The sequence below is a fragment of the Andrographis paniculata genome, unplaced genomic scaffold (genome assembly GCF_009805555.1).
Source record: "Andrographis paniculata isolate CXL003 unplaced genomic scaffold, ASM980555v1 Contig58END, whole genome shotgun sequence".
NCBI classification, from domain to species: domain Eukaryota; kingdom Viridiplantae; phylum Streptophyta; class Magnoliopsida; order Lamiales; family Acanthaceae; genus Andrographis; species Andrographis paniculata.
The window spans coordinates 535,598-559,006 of record NW_026137593.1 but is presented as its reverse complement, the minus strand read 5'-3'; the positions used below and the strand labels follow the sequence as shown (position 1 = coordinate 559,006).

The 23,409-nt window shown below is 39.8% G+C and overlaps 1 protein-coding gene across 1 annotated transcript; it reads right to left on the bottom strand.

The window, feature by feature from the left end:
* Nucleotides 1-285: 285 nt before the first annotated feature.
* Nucleotides 286-1,035, bottom strand: LOC127257619 (uncharacterized). Its single transcript, XM_051284056.1, has one exon. The coding sequence runs from the start codon at nt 1,033-1,035 to the stop codon at nt 286-288; it is 750 nt and encodes a 249-aa protein (XP_051140013.1).
* Nucleotides 1,036-23,409: the final 22,374 nt, after the last annotated feature.

Here is a 23,409-nt window from a genome sequence, read left to right as displayed (position 1 = left end):
AGAATTTCCCACGAAATCGGTAAGCCGCACAAATGTAGAATTCAAATCATCACTAGTCTTTCCGAACTTCCGTAGGGTCTCAATTGGCAACACATTCACAGAAGCTCCACTGTCCACCAAAACTTGGTCAAGAGGATAGCCATTCATCGAGACCCGAATGTGCAAAGGCTTGACATGTTGGCTTTGGCCAGGCTCGAGCCTCTTATATTCTATCATTGTTGCCACATCATTCCATTCGAAGATAGGCTCTTCGTCAACGAAAGCTTCCTGTAACTATTGAACTTCTTACGGAGGCTCCTCTACTTGTTTCTTTTTAGGAAAGGACTCCATAGCCTGGTTCTTTAGCGGCTCCACAGCCTGCTTTCTTTCTGAAAGCGGCTCCACAACCTGCTTCCTCTCTGAAAGAGGCTCTACAACCTGCTTCCATTCTGAAAATGGCTCCAGAACTTGCTTCCTTAGTGGTTCCACAGCCTGTTTTATTTTTTGAAGCGGCTCCAAAGCCTGCTTGTTCTCTGAAAGTGACTCCACAGCCTGCTTTCTCTCTAAAAGCGGCTTTACAACTTGCTTCCTTGGCAGCTCCATGACTTTCTTTCTTTTTGGAAGCGGCTCCACAGCCTGCTTTTTCTCTGAAACCAGCTCCACAGCCTGCTTTCTCTCTGAAAGCGGCTCCACAGCCTGTTTCCTTGGCAGCTCCATGGCCTGCTTCCTTGGCGTCTCCATGGCCTGCTTTCTTTCTGGAAGCGGCTTTACAGCCTGCTTCGTTGGCGACTCCATGGCCTGCTTCCTTTCTTGGAGCGGCTCTACAACTTGCTTCTTTTTTAAAGGCTGCTCCATGGTCTGCTTCTGTTTTAGAGGCGGTTCCATTGCTTGCTTCCTTAGCGGCTCCATGGCCTGCTTTCTTTCTGGAAGCGGCCCAATAATTTGCTTCTTTTTTGGAGGCGGCTCATGCGACCTTCCCTCCTCCATATGAGCCTCCAACTTTCTTCTTTGAGCTCGCTTCTTTTGGGTCCTAGTGAGTCCACTTATTGCCCTCATAGTGGAAAGCTTCGGCTCATTCACAATCCATTTTTCGTTCTCTTTTATGATAGGGGGCTTTCATGTCACCTTGGGAATGATGGTGATCTGGTCAGCTGTGGTAACAGTCCAAATCCGTTTCCCATTTGTGACTCTCACTTTTGCTACGATGGCCTCCGGCTTGGGTCCTTTGTATACTTTCCTCTTCTCCAATCTTAAGGCTTTCGGACTTGGGATGGTGGTATCGGCATTAGGCTCTTTCTTGGCCGTCTTTTTTCGTGCCTCCTTCATGTTCAAACTTGAGCCTTTACCAAATGTCATTCTTGTAAAGACGGCTTCTTTAGCCGGTGCCTTCGGTCCTAGATAATCTTGAACCAAAGGTTTTGACGGCTGAGTGCTATGCTTGTCTTTCATGAGCCCTTTAGCCGACATGGTATTAGCAAAAGGAATAAAACCTTTGGTCGGTTTCAATTCCAGACACAAATAAGTCTTTTCATTTGCTAATTTTGTGGCCAAAGCTTCTGCCTTCGCAAAGTCCTTTTCGTCTGAAGTCGCTAGGGCTTTTACCTCTGCAGACTCCTTTTCGTATGGAACCTCCATAGCCTCTTGAGTCTCTTCCCCTACGATGTCCTTTTTGTATGGAGTCTTTGCCCTTACATTCTTCTTTTCGTTTGGAGCCTCCATGGTCCCTGGAGTCTCTACCTCTGCAAATTTTGGAGCTTACATGGCTTCTGGAACCTCTGCCTCTGCAGACTTCTTTTCAACGGGAGCCTCCACAACCTCTTGAGTCTCTGCCTCCATAAGCTCTGGAGCTTCCATGGCTTCTGGAACTTCTGCCCCCGCAGACTCCTTTTCATTAGGAGCCTCCATAGTCCCTGGAGCCTCTGCCTCAGTGAATTTTTGAGCTTTCATGGCTTCTGGAACCTCTGCCTTCGCAGACTCCTTTTCGACTGGAGCCTTCACAACATCTGGAGTCTCTGCCTTGGAAAATTTTGGAGCTTCCAAGGCTTCCGAAACCTCTGCTTCCGCAGACTCCTTTTCGAATGGAGCTTCCACAGCTTCTGGAGTCTCTGCCTCCGCAAACTCTGGAGCTTCCATCGCTTTTGGAACCTCTGCCTCCACAGATTCCTTTTCATATGAAGGCGAATTTTCTGTGCTCAAAGTGGCACTAGGCTTCTTTTCAAACCTCTTTTTTGAAAATGCCCTCCTTATACAATCTGCGATGATATCAACGTCCATTAGAGGCTTGGCCTCTCGTTGATTTTGTGTCAGCGGCTGCACTCCGGCTGCCTGCTGATGGAGGGTTGGTAGCTGCATCTCTGCGGCCTGCCCTCCTTGCCCTTGTGTTTCGATGATCTCCTTCTATTGGAGATTAGCCACGTCTGGACCATGACATCCCCATGGCAGTGTTGGCGTATTCCACAGAGGTTGTGCGCTTAATCGCCCTGGCGGGGTCATGCCAAATGTTGAAAATTTGCTTGCCCCTTGTGGAGGCTCAGCATTGCTCTTCAAAACTCCAATGGCCACGGTGTTCCAGCCCTCCGCAGCCTGTTGGCTCCAGCGCTCCGTAGGCTATCGCCAGCCTTCCGCAAACTGGTGGTTCTAGCCTTCCGCAGGCTGGTGGTTCTAGCCCTCCGCAAGCTGTTGCCAGCCTTCCACGGGCTGCTGCTTCCAGCTTCCTGCAGGTTGTTGGTTCCAACCATCCGCAGGCTGTTGGAACCAACCTTCTGCAGACTGGTGGTTCCAACCCTGTTGGTTCCAGCCTGATCTTGCCTACCCCGGCCCTAAGGCCTGAAGCTTTGGATGTTCTGAAACAATTCCGTAGCTTTTTTCAGGCGGTACATATGAACCCCATGTCAACCTCGACATCACTCTTCGAAAAAATCCGACTTTGGTCCCACCAGGCGTGCCAATTGTTGGATCATGCGATTCGGAATTCCAAAATAGCTCGTTGATTTCGTCGGTGTGGGTTCCGGAAGTACTCCAAAGAGCCAATCCGTCGTCGGGCAATGCGATTTCACACGATCACTAAACTAAACTACGATTAACTACGGAAAGCGAGTAAATAAATTGCAGAAAGCATATAATCGGAATTAAATTGCATAAACGAAAATAAAACAAGGAAGAAAAATATGAAAAGATGTGATTTGTTCTATTGTGCGTGTGTGTGTTGTGTTTCATTTTCCTAATTGTAGTCCTAGGCTAGAATAACCACTTTTTCCACTAACAGGGGTGGTTACAAATTATTCCCATTTCTTTCTACTTCTCTTAACCATCAAATAACCTCCTTCCATCAGTTCCTAACGGCTTCCATTGCTCCTGGACCGGGTTCCATTCATCTTGAGTATCTCCCATCGTTCCTGGACCAAGTTCCATTCGCTTTGGATCTCTTCCATTGCCTTCAGATCATACCTGCAGCCTAACTTGATTCGTTTCCATCATACTCCCAGCCGGTCTACGGGAATATGTTCCCGACAGCCTTGAGTTACATGGAACCCTCACTCTTCATGGTCTTCCATTAGTGTCATGAGGTTGCCGATTCAGAGTTTATGGAGCTTGTCGTCCAAAGGTCTATAGAAGTCATATCTTCTTGCTCCATGGAAGCTACGCAGCCTGATGGAAGTCACTATCTTCGACATCTAAGTCATTTTGGACTTGAGGTCCAACAATTGCCCTCCTCAAAAAGAGATGAAATGTAAGCTACGTGAAGCTTTGCTCTCTTTTTGGGACTTCTTTCGTGTGGGACTTACCCTCTTGGGCCTTGGCACAAAATTATCCCAACTTGATATCTCACGTCAACCCCTCTAACCTTGATGTGACGGCTGTTTCCTTTGATTCCCGCATCGTCTAAGAGAGAAAAGACATTCAAGGGTTTTTTCCTAAGGGTTTATCATCACTCCCCCTTTCCACTTCTTCTCTCATTTCTCCTTCGAAGGCTTTTCTCCTGTTTGGTGAACGCAAGTATCAAGTTGTATGGCTTCTTCGACGGTTCTTCTTTCCAGTAGTGTAGTTGAACCTTCGTTGCAGACTGTTGCCGACGTCCAAGTGTCTATTGCTCACGTTGTGAGAGAAGTGGCAGCAGACCATAATGCTTCCGAATCGCCTTCGACTTCAGCAGTCCCCGTCTCCAAGGAAGCAGCATCGATTCCAGAGGGCTCGGCTTTAGCCGGTGTAGCTTCGAGCTCTGGTGGAACAACCTTGTCTTCATAGGGCCTTACCTTTGCAGGTGTGGTTCCAATCGTTGCTGGAGTAGCCCTGGCCCCAGAGATTTCAACTTCAGTGGAAGCAGCGCCAGTTCCTGATGGAACAGCTCCAGCTCTGGACAACCCGATTCCGGCCTCGATAGATCCGATCCCCGATGGAACAGCTCCGTCTCTGGAAGATCCGACCCCAGTCCTAACAGATCCAGCTTCCGTGGATGCAACACCTGATCCTGATAACTTCGAGCCCGATGTGGACCCAGCAGCAAAGGATACTCCTCATACCATGCGTTAACCTTGGGAACCATTCGCCTTTCTTTGATTCACCCACCGTTTCGTTTGAATTTTATGGTTTGCTACTCATTTGGCTATTTACGATGACTTATTTTTGTTTTGTTTCCATTCGCACATTAGCGGCTTAATGGCCTGCTTTCATTTTGCGTACTAGCGGTTTAATAGCCTGCTCTCATTTTGCATACCAGCGGCTTAATGGCGTACCTTCGTTTTGCACATTAGCGGCTTAATAGCCTGCTTTTGTTTTGCTTCATATCTAGCGGCCAAAACAGGGCCTGCTTTTGTTTTGCTTCATATCTAGTGGCCTAAACAGGGCCTGCTTTCGTTTCACTCATTACATCTAGCGGCCTAAATAGGAGACCACTTCCCGAATGTATTATCTTTGAATCCTTCGGGTAGCACTGCCTTCCATACCAAATCTCCTTCTTGGAATGTTCGCCGATGTACCTTTTTGTTGTAAGCTCGCGCTACTTTCACTTTATTTGCCCTGATATTCTCCAAAGCCATCATCTGATCCTCGTGCACGTCATCCAATCTTTGTAACATCGCTGTGTCGTACTGCTCGGGACTAAGCGAATTTTGCTTTAACACTCGTAACGATGGCACCGTGATTTCCAACGGCAATATCCCTTCTTGTCCATAAACCAGTTGGAATGGAGTGCAACCAATGGCTTTATTTCGGTATTGCCTGCAAGCCCATAAGGCGTCCCCTAACACTTCGTGCCATCTTCTCGGGTTATCTTCTACGGCCTTTTTGATTACCCCAATTAAGACTTTGTTGGCTGCTTCGGTCTGCCCATTTGCCTGCGCATAATACGGGGACGAATGCAAAAGAGCGAGCCCATACTGTGCGGCGAAGGCGGCCACTCTATCGCTGGTAAAAACAGTACCTTGATCGGCGGTGATCGTCGGCGGGATTCCATATCGGTGAATATTGTGCTCTTTAACGAACTTGATCACCTCCTGATATGTCACATTAGCCAACGGCACAGCTTCTATCCACTTTGTGAAATAATCCGTGGCCAACAATATGAACGACTGGCGTCTGGAAGATGGCGGGTGGATCTTCCCGATGATATCCACCGCCCATCCCCGGAATGGCCATGGTTTCACCACTGCGTGCATTTCTTCCGCCGGAATTTGGATCGAAGGACCATGTCACTGACATGCTTCACATCTTTGAGCGTACTTAATACAATCCTCCGTCATTGATGGCCAGAAATACCCATATCGTCGGATCGTCCATCTCATGACTGGCCCGGATTTGTGTGCTCCACAAATTCCCTCATGCACCTCACCCATCACCTTCATGGCTTCTTGATTATCTACGCATCTCATTAACATTCCATCGGCGGCTCTGCGGAAAAGATCTCCGTCAGTCAGAGTATACTTCAGAGCCTCTTTCCGCAGCTTTTCCGGAGTTTCATCGGTTGGTTGTTCCAAATATTTCCTCAGTTCCATACGCCAGTCTTCCGCATCCACTTGGTACAGATGTACTCGACCTGATTTGAAGTTTCCTGTGGCTGATGACTTGTACCCAGATGCTTCTTGAGCCAAATCATTAGCTATCCTGTTTTCGGCTCGAGGTATTAATTCCACCACCGCGTCGTCGAAAGTTTGCAACATCCTAAATGCTTCCATTCGAAGATTTCTCATCCTTTCATCTTTGCATTGGAACTCTCCAGTAATCTGCTGCAAGATTAGCTGTGAGTCGCCTTGAACTCTGATCGCCTTAACCCCCTTTTTATGTAGGATTCTCAATCCAACTAATAAGGCTTCGTATTCCGCTTGATTGTTAGTGAATCCGGGTGTTAATGACCTGCCAACAGTGCACTTTTGTCCCCAGGGACTCTCAATGAATACCCCAGCCCCAGCATTAGTCTGCGTGCTGGACCCGTCGAACTTCAAGATCCAAGGCATCGGACTAATAACAGCTTCCATGCGATTAGCTTATTGGTCAGCCACCGGACTCGGATGATCTGCTAGAAAGTTAGCAACAACATGTCTCTTAACAGCTTTGATCGGTACATATCGTAGATCGAACGCGGCTAGCGTTACGGCCCATTTTGCTTGTCTTCCCCTTAAAGCTGGCCTGCCTAACAGATATCTCAAAATATCGACGTGACATACCACTTCTGTCTCTCTCGGGGCTAAATAATATTCAAGTTTCGTACAAGCGTAAAATAATGCGAGACATAATTTTTACATAGGAGTGTACCTTGTCTCCGCATCATTCATTACCTTAATGAGGTTAAAACTGGCACGCTCGCTTCTATCGGGAGCTTCATGCGCCAGTAAGCAACCAACCGTATTCTCAGTGGCGGAAACATACAAGCGCAGAGGTTTGTCTGCTTGTGGCGGCATCAACACTGGTGGATTGGCCATAGCTCCTTTAATGGCTTCGAAAGCCTGCTGGTGTTAGCGGCTCCCACACGAACTCTTCTGTTTTCCGCAACTTGAGCAGTGTAGAAAAAGCTTTAAGCTTGCCTGCAGCGTTCGAGACAAATCTCCGTAGAAAATTGACCTGCACAAGGAATCATTGAAGTTGTTTCAGATTCTCAGGCGGTCGGGCGTTGATGATAGCTTTCGTTTTGTTACTATCCACCTCAATGCCCTTATTATGCACCATGAAACTCAAAAAGTTTCCGGAGGCCACTCCGAATGCGCACTTCGCTAGATTCATCTTCAAGTTATATTGCCTCATTTGTCGGAAGGCTTGCTCGAGATCCACCATATGCTCCGGAAAACTCTTGGATTTCATTTAGACACATATATGGGATAATCCAGGATATATTTTGTTAGGATTAGAATTTAGACACATATATGGGATAATTTTTTGCAATTTTAACATTTAGCATAAGTTTTTTATTATTCAATGTATAAATGTTAGAAAAAATCATTCAATTATTCAATTGGTTAAATATAACTAATATTTATTATGATTCTCTATATATAATTATATCTTAGTAATTTCTTTCTTAGTTCAACATATACTAAAGGTAAAATTGCTCGTAGCTCCATTCGAGTTTCAAAATTCAGCGTAAAATTTTTGTATACTTTAAAAATTGCATGGCATCTCCTTATACTTTCAAAAACGTTGTATGAAATTCCATTGCCATGAAACTTCCCTTGTGAGAAAATAATTTTCTATCTATATTTTTCATGCAACAATTTTAAAATATAAGGGGGAACTATGCAATTTTTAAAGTAATGTGGAGATTTACATTGAATTTCAAAACTACATAGGGATTTGATGCAATATTTTTTAAAGTATAAGGGGGCGCCACGTAATTTTTAAAGTAAATGGGAGATTTACTCTGAGTTTCGAACACAATGAAGTTATGGGCAATTTTGCCTATACTAAATAAACTCTTTCATATAATCCATAACAAAATTAAAATTATTGACTCTTTTTTTTTTCAATATGTGTATGAATGGTGGCATAAAACTTAATTTTTGGATGTCCTACAAAAATGTACATCCATGAATGAAAAGTAATTCACTTCCCTTAATCTTGTATCTCTCTCAATTTCTCTCTCTGTTTCCAAAACCCTCGATCAGTAGGATTTTAAAACATCGCAATATTATAATTTTGTTATGTTTATAATTACATCAAAAGTGTGGCTACTCAAGAAAAATATATTGAATGTGATATGATGGAAAAATTATTTTTATACTTTTCATGCTTCTCTAACATGTTTTTGCCGCAATAATACAAATAAAGAGGCTTAAAAAATTATTTTGAACTAATCACTTGTCTTTTGCTGACATAATAGAATAATGAATTGTTGTTAAAAAAATCATTCATTTCGGTTTCTAGTTGCAAATTAATTCCTAGAGGTGAAGGATACATAATCAGAAATTTGGCGTGTGATCGTGGGCATAGACGAAAGAGAATGATCACAAGAATTATAGATGGTTCCTTACAATAATTTCTTCATTTTCATCTTCTCATTCGTCTTTGGACTCATCACCTTCCTTTACACGTGATACAAATGTTGGAATATATGGGTATTGCGAGAATAAATGTTAAACCGAGTCGAGGATGGATCCTCTTTCCGAAAATTAGATACGCCCCGGTAGTGCCTCCGGTGGGTGGCATTCTAATCCAAAGATAAAACGGTATGTCTCCATTGAGAGTGCCACCTCTAATCATTGGAACTCAGACGAACAAAACGAGAGAGGAACTAAGCTGGGGAGGCTTCCAGAAAGTTAGAAGAGATAAGAGAAGGACGAGAGGATTGTTTGTGTTAAATGTTAGAATGAAAGGGGAGGCCCTTTATATAGGCGTCTCCACTCGGCCAAAATGGCAGGGGATCAATTATGATCATAATTACGACCTTAATTATCAATGTAATTAATTATAAATTCAAACCTTCCATTTGAAGCAGTCGTAATTGATTCTAATTAAAAACCTTCCGTTTGTGACGATCGTAATTAATTCTAATTTCAAACCTTCCGTTTGAAATGATTGTAATTTATTCTAATTTCAAACATTCTGTTTCAGATTATAATAAGTCTATCCAATGGATAATATTTTATTCAAATAATATTGCGACTTAGGCCATATACCCGGGTTTAATTTGGGGTTGCACAATTTGGTTTGTCTCGAAACAGGCAAAATAGTCAAAATATTAACCAAACCCCATACACAATATATTTCTTCCAAATTAATTATATTAATTTGAACACCAACCCGTCGCATTGTCACTGACAAAATAATCGATTGCAAAATAACTGATTATCCAACAATCCTCCACATTAGCGGAAATGCCCGTAAATGACATAAACCCAACTTAATCCCTATGAGACATTGACACATCAGGACATGTAGTTTTTGGCTTTGAACCTTCCATAGTCAACATTACAGAGTGTATTGGTGGCCGAGTTGACGTGATGCATTGAACTGTTCCACCTCTGCGTGCACTTAGTCAATAATATTGACGTGTCGCTATCTCAGTCTCAACTTTGTTATCACATTTTGATCCATTTCGGCCATGGATCTCATCTTTGGATTCATAAGTGTTTCATTTGAAGCGGCCCACACTTCACACTTATATAGGTAATCCTATATCAAGGTATCTAACTCACACCTTTAGGATCATTAAGAGTCATTGACTCAACCTTACCACTTTTTCACATTATAACACTCATTGCTTTTCAGGGAATTGTATTGAGTGTTCGTGCTGGACTCTTACAGTTTAGTTTTCCCATAGAACCAAGGCTTGGGATTTCCAAATGATTTGGTTGGGTTACCACTGTAATTGTCTCTATCTTGTGGATTTCAAACTCATTCCCTTCAGCAGTTTGTACATTTGATCTCTCTGCAACCCTTTGGTTAGCGGATCCGCTAGGTTTTCCATTGATTTTACATATTCAATAGTCAAAACCCCACTGGTGATCAAATGTCTTACAGTGTTATGTTTATGTCGGATATGTCGGGATTTACCGTTGTAAATTCCATTCTTAGCCCTTGCTATTGCAGCTTGGCTATCGCAGTGAATCATTACGGGAGGTACTGGTTTAGTCCAGTATGGAATATCATCCATGAAGTTTCTCAGCCATTCGGCTTCTTCGCCAGCTTTGTCCAAGTCAATGAATTCCAATTCCATTGTGGATCGTGCAATGCACGTCTATTTTGTTGATTTCCACGAGACTGCTCCTCCTCCAATTGTAAATACATATCCACTTGTAGACAGTGAGTCTTTTGCATCGGATATCCAATTGGCATCGTAGTACCCTTCGAGTTTTTTTGTAGCCTTTTACTACGAGACGGCCTTTGTATTTGTCAATAGACCCATCAGCCTTGAGTTTCTTTTTCAAAACTCATTTACACCCTAGTGGATTGCAGCCTTCGGGAAAGTCAGATAACACCCAAGTGTTATTATGCATTATTGAGTCTATTTCACTATCTATTGTTTCCTTCCAAAAAGGAGCATCAGGACTAGATAGTGGTTCCTTAATCATTGATGGATCATTGTTTAACATATACGTAACAAAATCTAGACCAAAGGTTTTCTCGACCCTTGTTCTTTTGCTACGCCTAGGCTCTGAAGCCTCTTGATTAGGGCTATTGGCCATTTGTTTTTTTATGCCCCGTAGTTCTTCATCTACGAATTTTGGGTTTGATTGCATCCATTCCTTACAAGGGTATATATTTTCAAAGAATGTGGCATTCCTTGATTCTATCGTAGTTCCCTCGGTCATCCCAGGATTTCCGATTTTTGAACTATGAAATGATACGCACTACTGTTTAGTGCATATTCAATAAATATGCAATCTACCATTTTTTGGCCGATTTTTGCTAGGCACCCCCACACTTTGAAGTATTTGTATGTGGGTTTCTTGAGTTTCCATAGTTCATAACGGGTGGCATCCTTACCCTTAAATGGAATCTTGTTCAGGATATAATTTGTAGTCAGTACCGCCTCCCCCCACAGGTTTTGGGGAAGTCCTGAACTTATCAGCAAGGGATTCATCATTTCCTTAAGTGTTCGATTTTTGCGTTCTGCAACGCCGTTCGGTTGAGGTGAATATGGGGCCGTGTCTGATGAGTTATGCCACTTTCGTTACATAATTCTTCAAACGGGGCCACATATTAGCCACCTCTATCACTTCGAACTGTCTTGATTTTACAGTCAAGTTGATTTTTTGTCTCGGTTTTGAAGTTCTTGAAGGCTTCGATTGCTTCGTTCTTTTCCCTTAATAGGTAAAGATAGCAATACTTTGTGCAGTCATCGATAAAGGTGATGAAATATTTCTTTCCACCTCTAGTTCGCACAAATTTTAAATCACATACATCGGTGTGAATTAACTCCAATGGCTTAATCTTCCTTTCGGCAGACGGGAATGGTAATTTTGCCATTTTGGCCTCCACGCAAACTTCACATTTGTAGACCATTTCCAATCTCCTTTTGAACTATGAATGGTCCCTCCCAATTCGGAGACCACTTCCCTAATTGATCAACCTTCTTATATGTAGGAAGGATAGTTTTCCAGACCAGGTCTCCTTCTTTGAAAGTTCTATATAAAACTTTCCTTCCATAAGTCTTAGCCCTGATTTTACTTTGTTTCACAATCTGATCAATTGCATGAAGTCGATTGACATCCAAATCTTCTAATTGCTGCAACATACTTTTTTGATATTCCTTAGTAAACTCATTAGTAGTAAGGCTCGTACATCCAGATGAAACTTGAACTTTGGCTGGCAATACAACATCTTGTCCAAAGGTCAGCTGATATGGTGAAAACCCTGTGGCAGAATTTCTGTTATTCCTATGTGCCCATAAGGCTCGAGATAACAATAAATGCCATTTTCTTGGGTTCCCTTCAATCATCTTCTTTATTATCCCAATGATAATCTTATTAGCTGCTTCTGCCTGCCCATTAGCTTGAGGATAATAAGGCGAAGAATGACTCAAATGAATACCAAACTCTGCCAAGAAGCTTAAAAAAGTTTCCCCAGTGAAGACCAGACCTTGGTCAGTTATTATTGAATGAGGAATACCATACCTATATATGATCTGAGTCAGCACAAAATCTATCACTTCTTTCTTATCCACGTTTTTCAAAGCAACTGCCTCGACCCATTTGGTGAAATAATTTGTTGCAACCAAGATAAAGCAATGATTCTTGGATGATGGAGGATGAATTTTACCAATGATATCCATAGCCCAAGACTTAAAGGGCCATGGTTTTACCATAGCTTGCAATTCTGTAACTGGCAAGTGATTCAACTGTCCATGTTTCTGACATTCTTGGCAACCTTTGGCGAATTGTATTCAATCTTCGAAAATCTTTAGCCAAAAGAAACCCAAACGATGAATAGCCCATCTCATATTCAAACCTGCCCGATGAGCCCCACAAATTCCACTGTGCACGTCATCACCTCCAAAGCCTGCTTGGGCCCCAAACATTTCAAGAGTAATCCTTCGAATGTTCTTTTGTATAATACTCCTTCTAATAATTGAAATCGCGACGCTTTCAACCGTATTCCAATCTGTACATTCACTCCTGGATTTCGTAGATACATGATAATTTCTGTCCTCCAGTCGGTTCCACTTTCTGTTTCAGGGCCGACCTCTGAACAAATATCTTTTGGGATCCCCTTACAAGCTTTTTGAGCTAATTTGTCTGCAAATTGATTTTTCTTTCTAGGGATGAACTCAATTATCACTTCAAAGATCTTTGATAGCAACCGACCTACCAAATCCCTGTATCTGCATAGATGGGGATAATTGCAAACATATTGTTTGTTTACTTGGTTGATTACCAATTGCGAATCCCCTCTTATGGTCACCGATTGAACTTTCCTGGCTATCAAGGCTTCCAATCCCAAGATTAAAACCTCATATTCTGTTGAATTGTGGGTCATGGCTTCTAATTGTAACTGTAACTTGACCATTTGACCATCGGGTCCCTCCAAAAAAACACCTGCACCTGATCTGTTTCCCGAAGTAGAACCATCAAAAACTATTAACCAATTTTGGGTACTTACATAAGTCATGTATCCGGTCGGTTCCTGTTCGTAACCTGCAAAGTCGGCCAAAAAATCTGCTATTGCTTGGTTGTCCACCGCCCTCAAAGGAGAATGATACAAATCGAAATGGGCTAATTTAATGGCCCACTTCATAAGTCTGCCTTGCATAGTAGGTCTTTGTAAAATTAAATTGATGAGATTAATATTTGAAATGACCTCAATTCTCCTAGACAACATATAATGCTCGAGTTTGGTGCATGCAAACAGCAACGAATAACACATCTTCTCTAGCATAGTATAATTTAATTCTGGTCCTGTGAGAGTCTTACTCAAGTAATATATTGCCCTTTCCTTCCATCATCTCCATCTTGCGCTAATAAGCAACTGACCACTTCATACGTATCTGCCAAATAAAGTTTGAGGGGCCGACCTTCTTTGGGGGGCATCAACACAGGTGGTTGAGCCAATGATTGCTTTATAGATTCTAAAGCTATCTGTTGATATGGTCCCCACTCAAAAGTACTTCCTCCTGCCTTCAATAATTTAGTGATTGGCTGACCTTGCCAGCAATAAACCGCCTGAGATAATTTACCTTCCCTAAAAAACTTTGAATTTCCTTAACCGTCCTGGGCAGTCAGCTGGCCAGAATTGCCTTGGCTTTATTAGCATCAATCTCTATTCCCCTTTCATGAACCAAAAAACCCAAGAAACTCCCGGCTGAGATACCGAAAACACACTTAGTTGAGTTCATCTTCAACTTGTACTTCTTCATCCGACTGAAAGCATCTTTCAGATCCCCCAAATGTTCCTCAAAACTGGAAGATTTGACTATAACATCATCTATATATACTTCCATGGATTTACCAACGAGATCATGAAAAATCGAATTCATGGCCCTCTGATAAGTCGCCCCTGCATTCTTCAAACCAAAAGGCATAACAGTCCACTCATAAATACCTAAAGCTCCTGGACATCTGAATGTTGTCTTGTGAATGTCTTCTTCTGCCAAAAAGATTTGGTTATATCCTGCATAACCATCCATCAAACTGAGAATTTTGTGTCCTGCTGCTGAGTCAATTAGCATATCAACCATAGTCATCATGTATTCATCTTTAGGAGTGGCCATGTTAAGATCCCTGAAATCAATGCATATCCTGATCTTCCCATTCTTCTTAACCACTAGTACAATATTGGCCAACCAATCTGCATAACGGAAGGGCCGAATGAAACCTACTTTAAGAAGTTTCTGAATTTCTTCTTTGATCTGAGGCATTAAATCAGGACTCATACACCTTGGAGGTTGCTTGTAAGGCTTGAAATCCTTTTTAATAGGCAACCGATGCTCTATCAGACTTCGCTCCAAACCAGGCATTTCTGAATAATTCCAAGCTAAACAATAAATATTGTTTTTTATAACTTCGAGCATCAATATTTGTTGCTCTTCAGATAGATAACCACTCATCCTGATAATTTTTGGAACCAGGTCCGTTCCTAAGTTAAATTCCAGTAAAGGATCTTGTGCTGAGAAAGCGGGCTCTATTTTCGCTAATAAATCAGGCCAACGAAATTGCTCATCTTCTTGGAAATGAACATCATGTATCTTTTTTATTTTTTCTACTTTTTTCAAAAGCTGGTCTAAATAATACTGGTTAATAAGTATACTACAATCTTGTAAATTTGCACCTTCCATAAAGATATATTATAAAAGTAGGTTTGGCTTCCTCCAGAGCCATATAGTAAATCTGTTCTTTTAAAAGAACATTGAATTCTGGCTGATGAATTTAAAACCCTTATTTGGGTATTCATTAGCCATAAAAAGTTGAGACATTGGAGGTACATGACCAGAATAAAAAACTGATTCTTCAACTTGTTCTGATGCTCCGAAAGGGTTGTCATTTGCTTCCATTTTGAAGACCTGATTCCCTTCCCAGAACATTAATTGTTGATGCAGTGTCGATGGCACACATTTAGATGCATGAATCCAGTCTCGTCCAAGTAGGATTGAGTATGTAGTATCCGCATCCACCACAAAGAAACTAAAAAAATCTTTTTAGGACCGACTTCAATTGAGGCGACCATCATACCTTCTGGTTTGGTCGGCTGCCCTGTGAAGCTAGTCATCTCAATATCCACATGAGATAAATCATGAATTCCTTTCCATAACCTCTTGAGAGTCTTTAATGGCATCACATTGAAGACGGCTCCGTTGTCTAAAAAGACTTTTGTTATTGGTTTCCCGCAAATATGTGCATTAACATACAGAGGCTTTAAATGAGATGCCCTGCCTTCTGGGATGGGAGGAAAGACTATTAGAGGAACCTCTGACTGAAAATCAGGATCTGAAATCTTTGCCCATTCTGGCTCTTCTATAAAATCATCCACCAGACTTGCCCACAGGGGTTCTTCTTCAATCCAGTTAATTCCTGTCATTCGGCAGGGAACTCATGGCCCCAGTCGAGACTTGACAGACCTTGAAGGATCTTCCAGAATTTCGTCCCTGGTACCAGTTTCAGGTTGAACTGTCAGAGATTCCAACTCAAACTCCTTCAAAGATGGATTGATGTTAATCCACTCATAAAATTGACATCTGAAACCTTCAATTATTTCATCTGATACGTTTTTACCCTTTTTTTGTATGGACCGACCTCCCTCATTGCACTCAAAGACGCCTTGCACATATTCAAGCTGCCTTGAGGAGGAGACTCTTATGGACCGACCTTCATCGTGATAATTAGCAACACCTCGCGTGTTGGTCGGCTGCTTTGAAGAGGCTACCCTTATGGACCGATCTCCTTCCACATGATAATTAGTAACACCTTGTGTGTTGGACGGCTGCTTCGAAGAGGCGACCCCTATGGACCGATCTCCTTCCAGTAAATCAATAGCACCCTGCGCATCATTCGGCTGATCAAATGAAATAACCCTGATGGACCGACCACCTTCAGTGCATCTAGCAGTGCTTTGGATGTCGTTCGGCTGCTTCGATGAAGAGACCTTATCCCGGTATCTCGCAGCATACCTGCGCTTGGCATTACGAACCTGAGTACGATTCATGCCTGGAAAACGAGGATCTACATCAATTGGTAAAGGTTTTTATTTCGAGTCCATTTGCTTCCGACCAAGCCCGTCTTTCTAGTCGGATGGTCCCGAACTAAAGCTTGCTCTTTCAATTCCACATTAAAAGAACCATCTTGGTTATCCCACTTTTCAGCCACTGTTTTTTCACAGAGTTTTTCTTCCGGTCGGGATGAGTTTCCTTTTCCCATTCTAGGACTTTCTTGTATATTAACCATTGTTGTGCTTACTTTTGGAAAAGGTTGGTGTTCCACACCCAAAGTAATACACTTGAGCCGACCTGCCTTAATGGCCTTTTGGATCTCATTTTGGAAATGAGTGCATTGACTTGTATTGTGTGTGAACGAGTTATGCCACTTACAATACGGTCTTCCTTTGATCTCTTCCTTAGTAGCCAACCTTTGCCCTTTTGGAATTCGAATCTGGCCGTCAGTTAGCAAAATATCAAAAATTTCATCTGCCTTTGAACTGTCAAATGTAGGTTGCTCTCTTCCTTTAGTTCCTGGCATTGGCTTCAATTTAGAGCACACATAAGGCTTTCCCGAAATGATTTCAGCCGCCATTTCTTCTGTCAGATCATAATCAAAATCGTACATTTCTATTTCCATACTTTCCATATGCTGAACTTTATTACGCCTGAAATTCTGATCCTTCTCTCTGAAAAGAGACTCTAAACGTTCAGCCTTGGCAGCGAGACTTGCCAAATCTTCCACATCATGAGCAATGAGTGCCTCTCTTAGGCAGCCATGCATATTCCTGACCACTAAATTGGTCATTTCTTTTTCATTGATTATAGTAGGACAACGTCCTTTCATCAATCGAACCCTTTCAATAAACTACGAGGCTGACTCTTCTGGATATTGCTTCAATTCCAATAAATCGGTAAGAGAAATAGTTGGTAAGGGATTGAAGAATCTAGCATGGAACGCCATTTCCAAACCTTCCTAAGTTTGTATCTGCCCAGGTGACAAATTTACAAACCATGAAAAAGTTGTTCTGGTAAGAGATAATCCAAACAGTTGCAGTTTATAAAAGGGATTATTTCCCATTTCTCCCAATTGTGCTGTAAAACGACCTACATGCTCTATGGTGGAGGATCCGTCTTCCCCTGAAAAAGCATGAAAGTTGGGCGGTCGATAATTCCTTGGAAGTGGATAGTCGTTAATGATCCTTTCGGGGAAAGGTCTTTGATAGGCCGGGCGATTGGCCATTTGAGGATTCAAACCGAAATGCACTCTCAACACTTGCACAATCTCTTAAGGATCCACACGAGGGTGTTGATGATCGGGGATGAAGATAGGACTTTGCACATGTGCTCCTTGCCTTTCCTCCCTGACAATGTTTGGCTGCAAATTATCAACTCTTGGTCCCAAAGGAACATTATTAGGAAAAGTTAGAGGAGTCTTTCCCCTATCTGTTTGGTTGAATGTTGTGGCGCTTGGAAGTGTGCTGTCAACATATGATGGCCCTGCGAAATTTGCTTGCATTCTTGATGGTGATACTCCTGGCGGCGTCTGAGTGGGTTGAAGAGTAACCCTTGATAAAGCTTGATCTAACATGTTCTGCATGAGATTTTGTTGCTCATGCAACATGATGTTCTGTTGCTCGCGCAACATGGTCTGCATAGCCGAAGTTTGCTAATTGTTCAATTGTTGAACATAAGACAACCAATCGGTCCGTGGTTGGGGAATCTCCCGTGGATTTGGCATGACAGGTGGTGAAATTTTTTCTCCCACCGGTGCTGATGATGATTGAGGTTGTGAGCCTGCCATAGTGATCTTTCTGATGATTCGGCCAGACCTCAGTCATATGAAATTCTCTGATGATGTAGGATCAGCAATCTTGCCTTTCTCCCACTGTGGTCACCAATTTGTTGATGTATTTTTTCAACAATACAAAAGTAAAATCCAAAAATAGGAATTTATCTTTGAATTTGATATATTTAGCGCCTGAGATTAGGAATCTCTAAACGCTATATGGTACAAAAAATAAACTGGAAAATAAAAGACTGAAAATTTAAATGATGATCCCCGAATCACTGATTTTGCAGTCGTTTGAAGATGATTGAAGATAATCTGTCAGTTGCAGATCCCAATCCTTAAATATCCTTTAGAAACGATACTTGGAACCGTTGCCCGAACGGTTACAATATTTCTCTCAACCGTTCGCTACTTCCTCTTTTGCTGACACATGTTTTCAACCGACCAAGCTATTATCCTCGCTTAATATCCGCAGCATCTGACCTCCACAACAACCCACAGTCCGTTTGTCCAACTGCGGATCAACCGACTTGCCTATCCGACCACCAACCAACCGACCTGTTGGTCCGCCCGCAGACCTCCCGACTTGTTGGTCCAGTAGCAAACCTCCCGACTTGTTGGTCCAGCCGCAAATTTCCTGACTTGCGGGCCATCCGACTACCAACCAACCAACTTGTTGGTCCAGCCCCAAACCTCCCGACTTGCGGGCCATCCGACTACCAACCAACCGACTTGTTGGTCCAGCCGCAAACCTCCCGACTTGCGGGCCATCCGACTACCAACCAACCGACTTGTTGGTCCAGCCGCAAACCTCCCGACTTGCGGACCATCCGACTTGCAGACCGTCCGACTTGCAAACCGTCCGACCTGTAGATCATCCGACTTGTGGACTTCCCAACCTGCAGACTTTCCGACCCATGGACTTTCCGACCTACGGACCTTCCGACCTGTGGACCTTCCGACCTGCGGACTTTCCGACCTGTGGACCTTCTGACCTGCGAACATTTTTTCGACCTGCGGACCTTCCGACCTGCGGACCTTCCGACATGTGGACCTTCCAACCTGCGGACCATCTGACCTGCGGACTTTCCAACCTGCGGACCTTCCGACCTGCGGACCATCCGACCTGCGGACCTTCCGACCTACGGACTTTCCGTCCCGCCTGTTTCCTTAGAAATACGTCTAGTTCACCCTATCATCTCGAAGTTCTCCCCGATCAATCTAACAGACCCAATTATAGGCCCATCTCCTCTTCTGGCTTGGGCTTTTTAACCTAATTATAAATTTCATACGTAACAATATTGTAATAATAATCACCTTAAATTATATCCAACTCTCCAAGATATGCATGTAAAATTTGAAATATTTTGATACGCACTCAATTCTAGACTTAAGAAATATAAAAAGTCCGTTTTATATAGAGAGAAAAATAAAACAGATACTTCACTTTAAATAAAGGTGGACATTCAAAATTTGTATGACCGGAAAAGAGAAAAATATACTCATTAAGTATATAAAATTTCAATACTACCCTCAATATTTATTTGTGGCTTCATATATAATTTTAAAATTATTTTACCCTCGAAACCATCTATATCCAAAACATGAATATAAAACTATCACAAGTAAACACACCTGAAAATTCATCTATAAAATATAAATATATTGCTATTTTAACAAAATTTCATAAATACATCGAAACAATATGTGATTATTGTCAAGCTTCTTCTTTCTATGTAGAAACTCCTTCATACTTAGCAATGGTAACATTTTCAAAAAGATTATATGCCTCTCCAATCAAGATTAAGATTTCCTTAAAACCTTTCTTCTTGGTTCTATTTTCATAAATCGGGACCAATCTTTCAGAAGCAAAGAAATCAAACATAACGATGATCTTTTAAGACATATCACCAAAATAAATGCGGAAAACTTGTCATTATTTTATAACCGATGAACATATTTTCTAATCCAGAAGTGATTGCAAAGTGAAGAGAAAGCAAGAAAAAAATAATAATAAAAAAAGTAATCATTAGTATATGAAATGATTCAAATCAAGAGAGCAGTCTTGTGTTTCTCTTATTTTTGGGTTTTTTTCCTTATATTTCTTTTCTCTATAAAACATCATCATTGAATACTATTTTTTTATTTTTTCTTAAATATCAAATCTAATCCTTATTTTCAATTCAAGTTTTGTTAATATTTTTAAAGTAGTACACAAATAAATACACCACAACTATTGATTTGATGTAATAAATTTAATGATAATTATTACATAAGTGATCTCTTAATGATATTTTTTTATTATCACCATCTGATAATTATTAGGTAAATTAGTTTTTTCAAACTTAGATAAAAAAAGCCGTGTATCATAAATGTACCAATCATCAGAAGCAAATGCATGATAACTATTTTAAGAAATTGCAAAGAAAAATAAATATATCAAACTAAATACTTACAGTTTTGTAAAATTTGGAATTCTTCGACTTTCAAATTTGCTTCAAGAAAACTGCGTACATGTAATAAATTTCACAAACATTAGATTTATATAAAATGAGAACAACAATTCATTAAATCCTTACTTTATTTTTACGATCTTGTTTCTTATAAAGGAATTTCCATTTTCACCAATTTTGTTTTAAATTTGGCAAATGATTTTGAGTTTTAGTCAAACTTGGAGTGTATTGAAATAATCTTAAATGTATATATACAAAAAGGAAAAACTAGATCTAATACAATAAAAGTAGATAAATAACAACATCAAAAGAGAAAAGGAGAACATATATAAATATATATTAAAAATGAAACATCATCTTGAGAATGCTCCGAATAATCGATGTAAAATGGGAATCTTTGAATTATTGACTACTTATTTATCGATTTAAGAAATAGGAATAAAACAATTTTTATAATTTTAAATTAAATTATGAATAACACACAACAAAATCATCTTACAGAGAACGAGAGAAATAGTTTTAGATTTTTGTTATATTTCAAGTATACCGAAATAATATCAAGTATATCAAAAAACTAAATCCTTAAAACTAAATGATAACAATTAACAATGTATCAAAAGAGAAGAAGAGACAAAATATTAAAATATATAGAGTGAAAAAGAAACATTGACTTAAATCTATATCGACTCTTTAAATAATATGTTTTTTATAATGTGAAAACTTTGAATTCTTGACTACTCAATTAAGATTTGAGAACCCTACACATCAATAATTAAACTACACAATTCTACAAAGAGAAAAAAAAAATACTATATAGTTTTGTCCAGCCTCGATTACATCAAAATTTTATATCAACTTGAATCGTAGTTAAAAAACTGAATGACCAACAATATCAACAATGAAGCAGGGAGAAATAAGAATGCATATAAGACTGGATCAAAAGAGAAATATAACTTGTTTTTAGATGTCACTCTCCAAATAATGGATGTGAAATGCAAAATCTCAAGTATATCGAAACTTAGATCCAATTGAATCATAGATAAAAATAAATTTATTCCAAAACCAACAATATATTGAATTCTTCACTACTCAATTATTCAAAATAATTTTGAGTTTTTCTCCATCCTCGACTATATATCGAAAACTCAGATCTAGTTGAATTGTAGTTGAAAATTGAATGAATAACAATATAAAAATGTATTGAATAGAAGGAGAAATAACAATGCATATAAGAATAGATCGAATAAGAAACATAACCTTGTATTTTGATGTCACTCTCCAAATAATGGATGTAAAATGTGAAATCTCTAAATTCTCGACTACTCAATTCCTCAAAATAATTTTGAGTTTTGTCCAAAATCGAGTAAATTGAAAACATCTTAAGTATGTCGAAACTTAGATCCAATTGAATCGTAGCTAAAAAATAAATTAATACCAATATAAACAATGTATTGAACTCTCGACTACTCAATTCTTCGAAAGAATTTTGAGTTTTTCTCCAACCTCAAGTATACTGAAAACTCAGATCTTTAAATCTCTAAATTCTCGACTACTCAATTCTCCAAAATAATTTTGAGTTTGGTCCAACCTCGAGTAAATTGAAAAAATCTCAAGCATATCCAAACTCAGATCCAATTGAATCATAGCTAAAAACTAAGTTAATACCAATATCAACAATTTATTGAATTCTCGACCACTCAATTCTTCGAAATGATTTTGAGTTTTACTCCATCCTCGAGTACATCGAAAACTCAGATCTAGTTAAATGGTAGATAAAATTTAATGAATAACAATATCAACAATGAATTGAATTCTCGACTACTCCATTCTCCAAAATAATTTCAAGTTTTTGTCCAGCCTCGACTATATCAATAATTTACATCCATTAGACTCGTACTTAAAAACTGAATGAACAACAATATCAACAATGAATCAAAGGAGAAATAAGAATGCATATAACAACAGATCGAAAAAGAAACATAACCTTGTGCTTTGATGTCACTCACCAAATCATAGATGTAAAATGTTGAATCTTTGAATTCGCGACTACTCACTTCTCCGAAGTAGTTTTGATTTTTGTCCAACCTCGAGTAAATTGAAAAAATCTAAAGTATATTGAACCTTTAGATCCAATTGAATCGAAGCGAAAAAAAATATATTAATACCAATATCAACAATGCATTGAATTCTCAACTGCGCAATTCTTCGAAATAATTTTGAGTTTTTCTCCATCCTCGAGTATATCGAAATCTCAGATCTACTTGAATTGTAGCTAAAAATTGAATGAATAACACTATCAACTACTCAATTCTTCAAAATAATTTTGAATTTTGAAATTTTTGTCCAACCTTGAGTATATCAAAGAAACCTCGAGATCATCTAAAACTTATATCCATATTAATCGTAGCTCAAAATTGAATAAACAGAAATATCAACAATGTCTCAAAGGAGAAATAAGAACACATATAAGAATAGATTATAAAAGAAAATATAACCTTGTGTTTCGATGCCACTCTTTAAATAATGTATCTGAAATCTCTTATTTCCCGATTACTCAATTCTGTAGAGAAAAGAAATATGTATGATATCACTTAGTTATGAATCATGAATGGAATTCCACAATCATATTACCAAAATGAGAAAATAATGTTGAGCTTTTACAAACCTCGAGTGTATCGAAAGAACTTAGAGTGTTAAAAAAAAACTAAATCCTATGTAATTGCAACTAAAGCTAAATGAGTAATAACATCAAAAATATATTAAGAGAGAAAAAGAAAAAGAATATATATGAGAATAGAATAAGAAAGTAAGATCGCCTTGAGTTCCGACTTATTAAATTAGAATATAAACATACTAAATTATGAAAATTATCATAAGACATAAATACATAATTATATATATCATGGGCTTAATCCATCAATACAATATATATTTATTACTACTATAATATATATTACTAGCACCTACCTAAAATTTATAATTTATGTGTGAAAAAAATTATTTATTTAAAATTTTATAGCTTTTATAGGGAAAATTGCAAAAAATGTTATGTATTTATATTCAATTATCACGCTTGTCTTTTAATTATATATCATGCACGTGTCACAATTTGGTTGTTTCTGTACATTGATCGC

Excerpts from the sequence above, each read along its gene's own strand:
- LOC127257619 (XM_051284056.1), bottom strand. The coding sequence starts at position 1,035 with ATGAGGGCAATAAGTGGACTCACTAGGACCCAAAAGAAGCGAGCTCAA.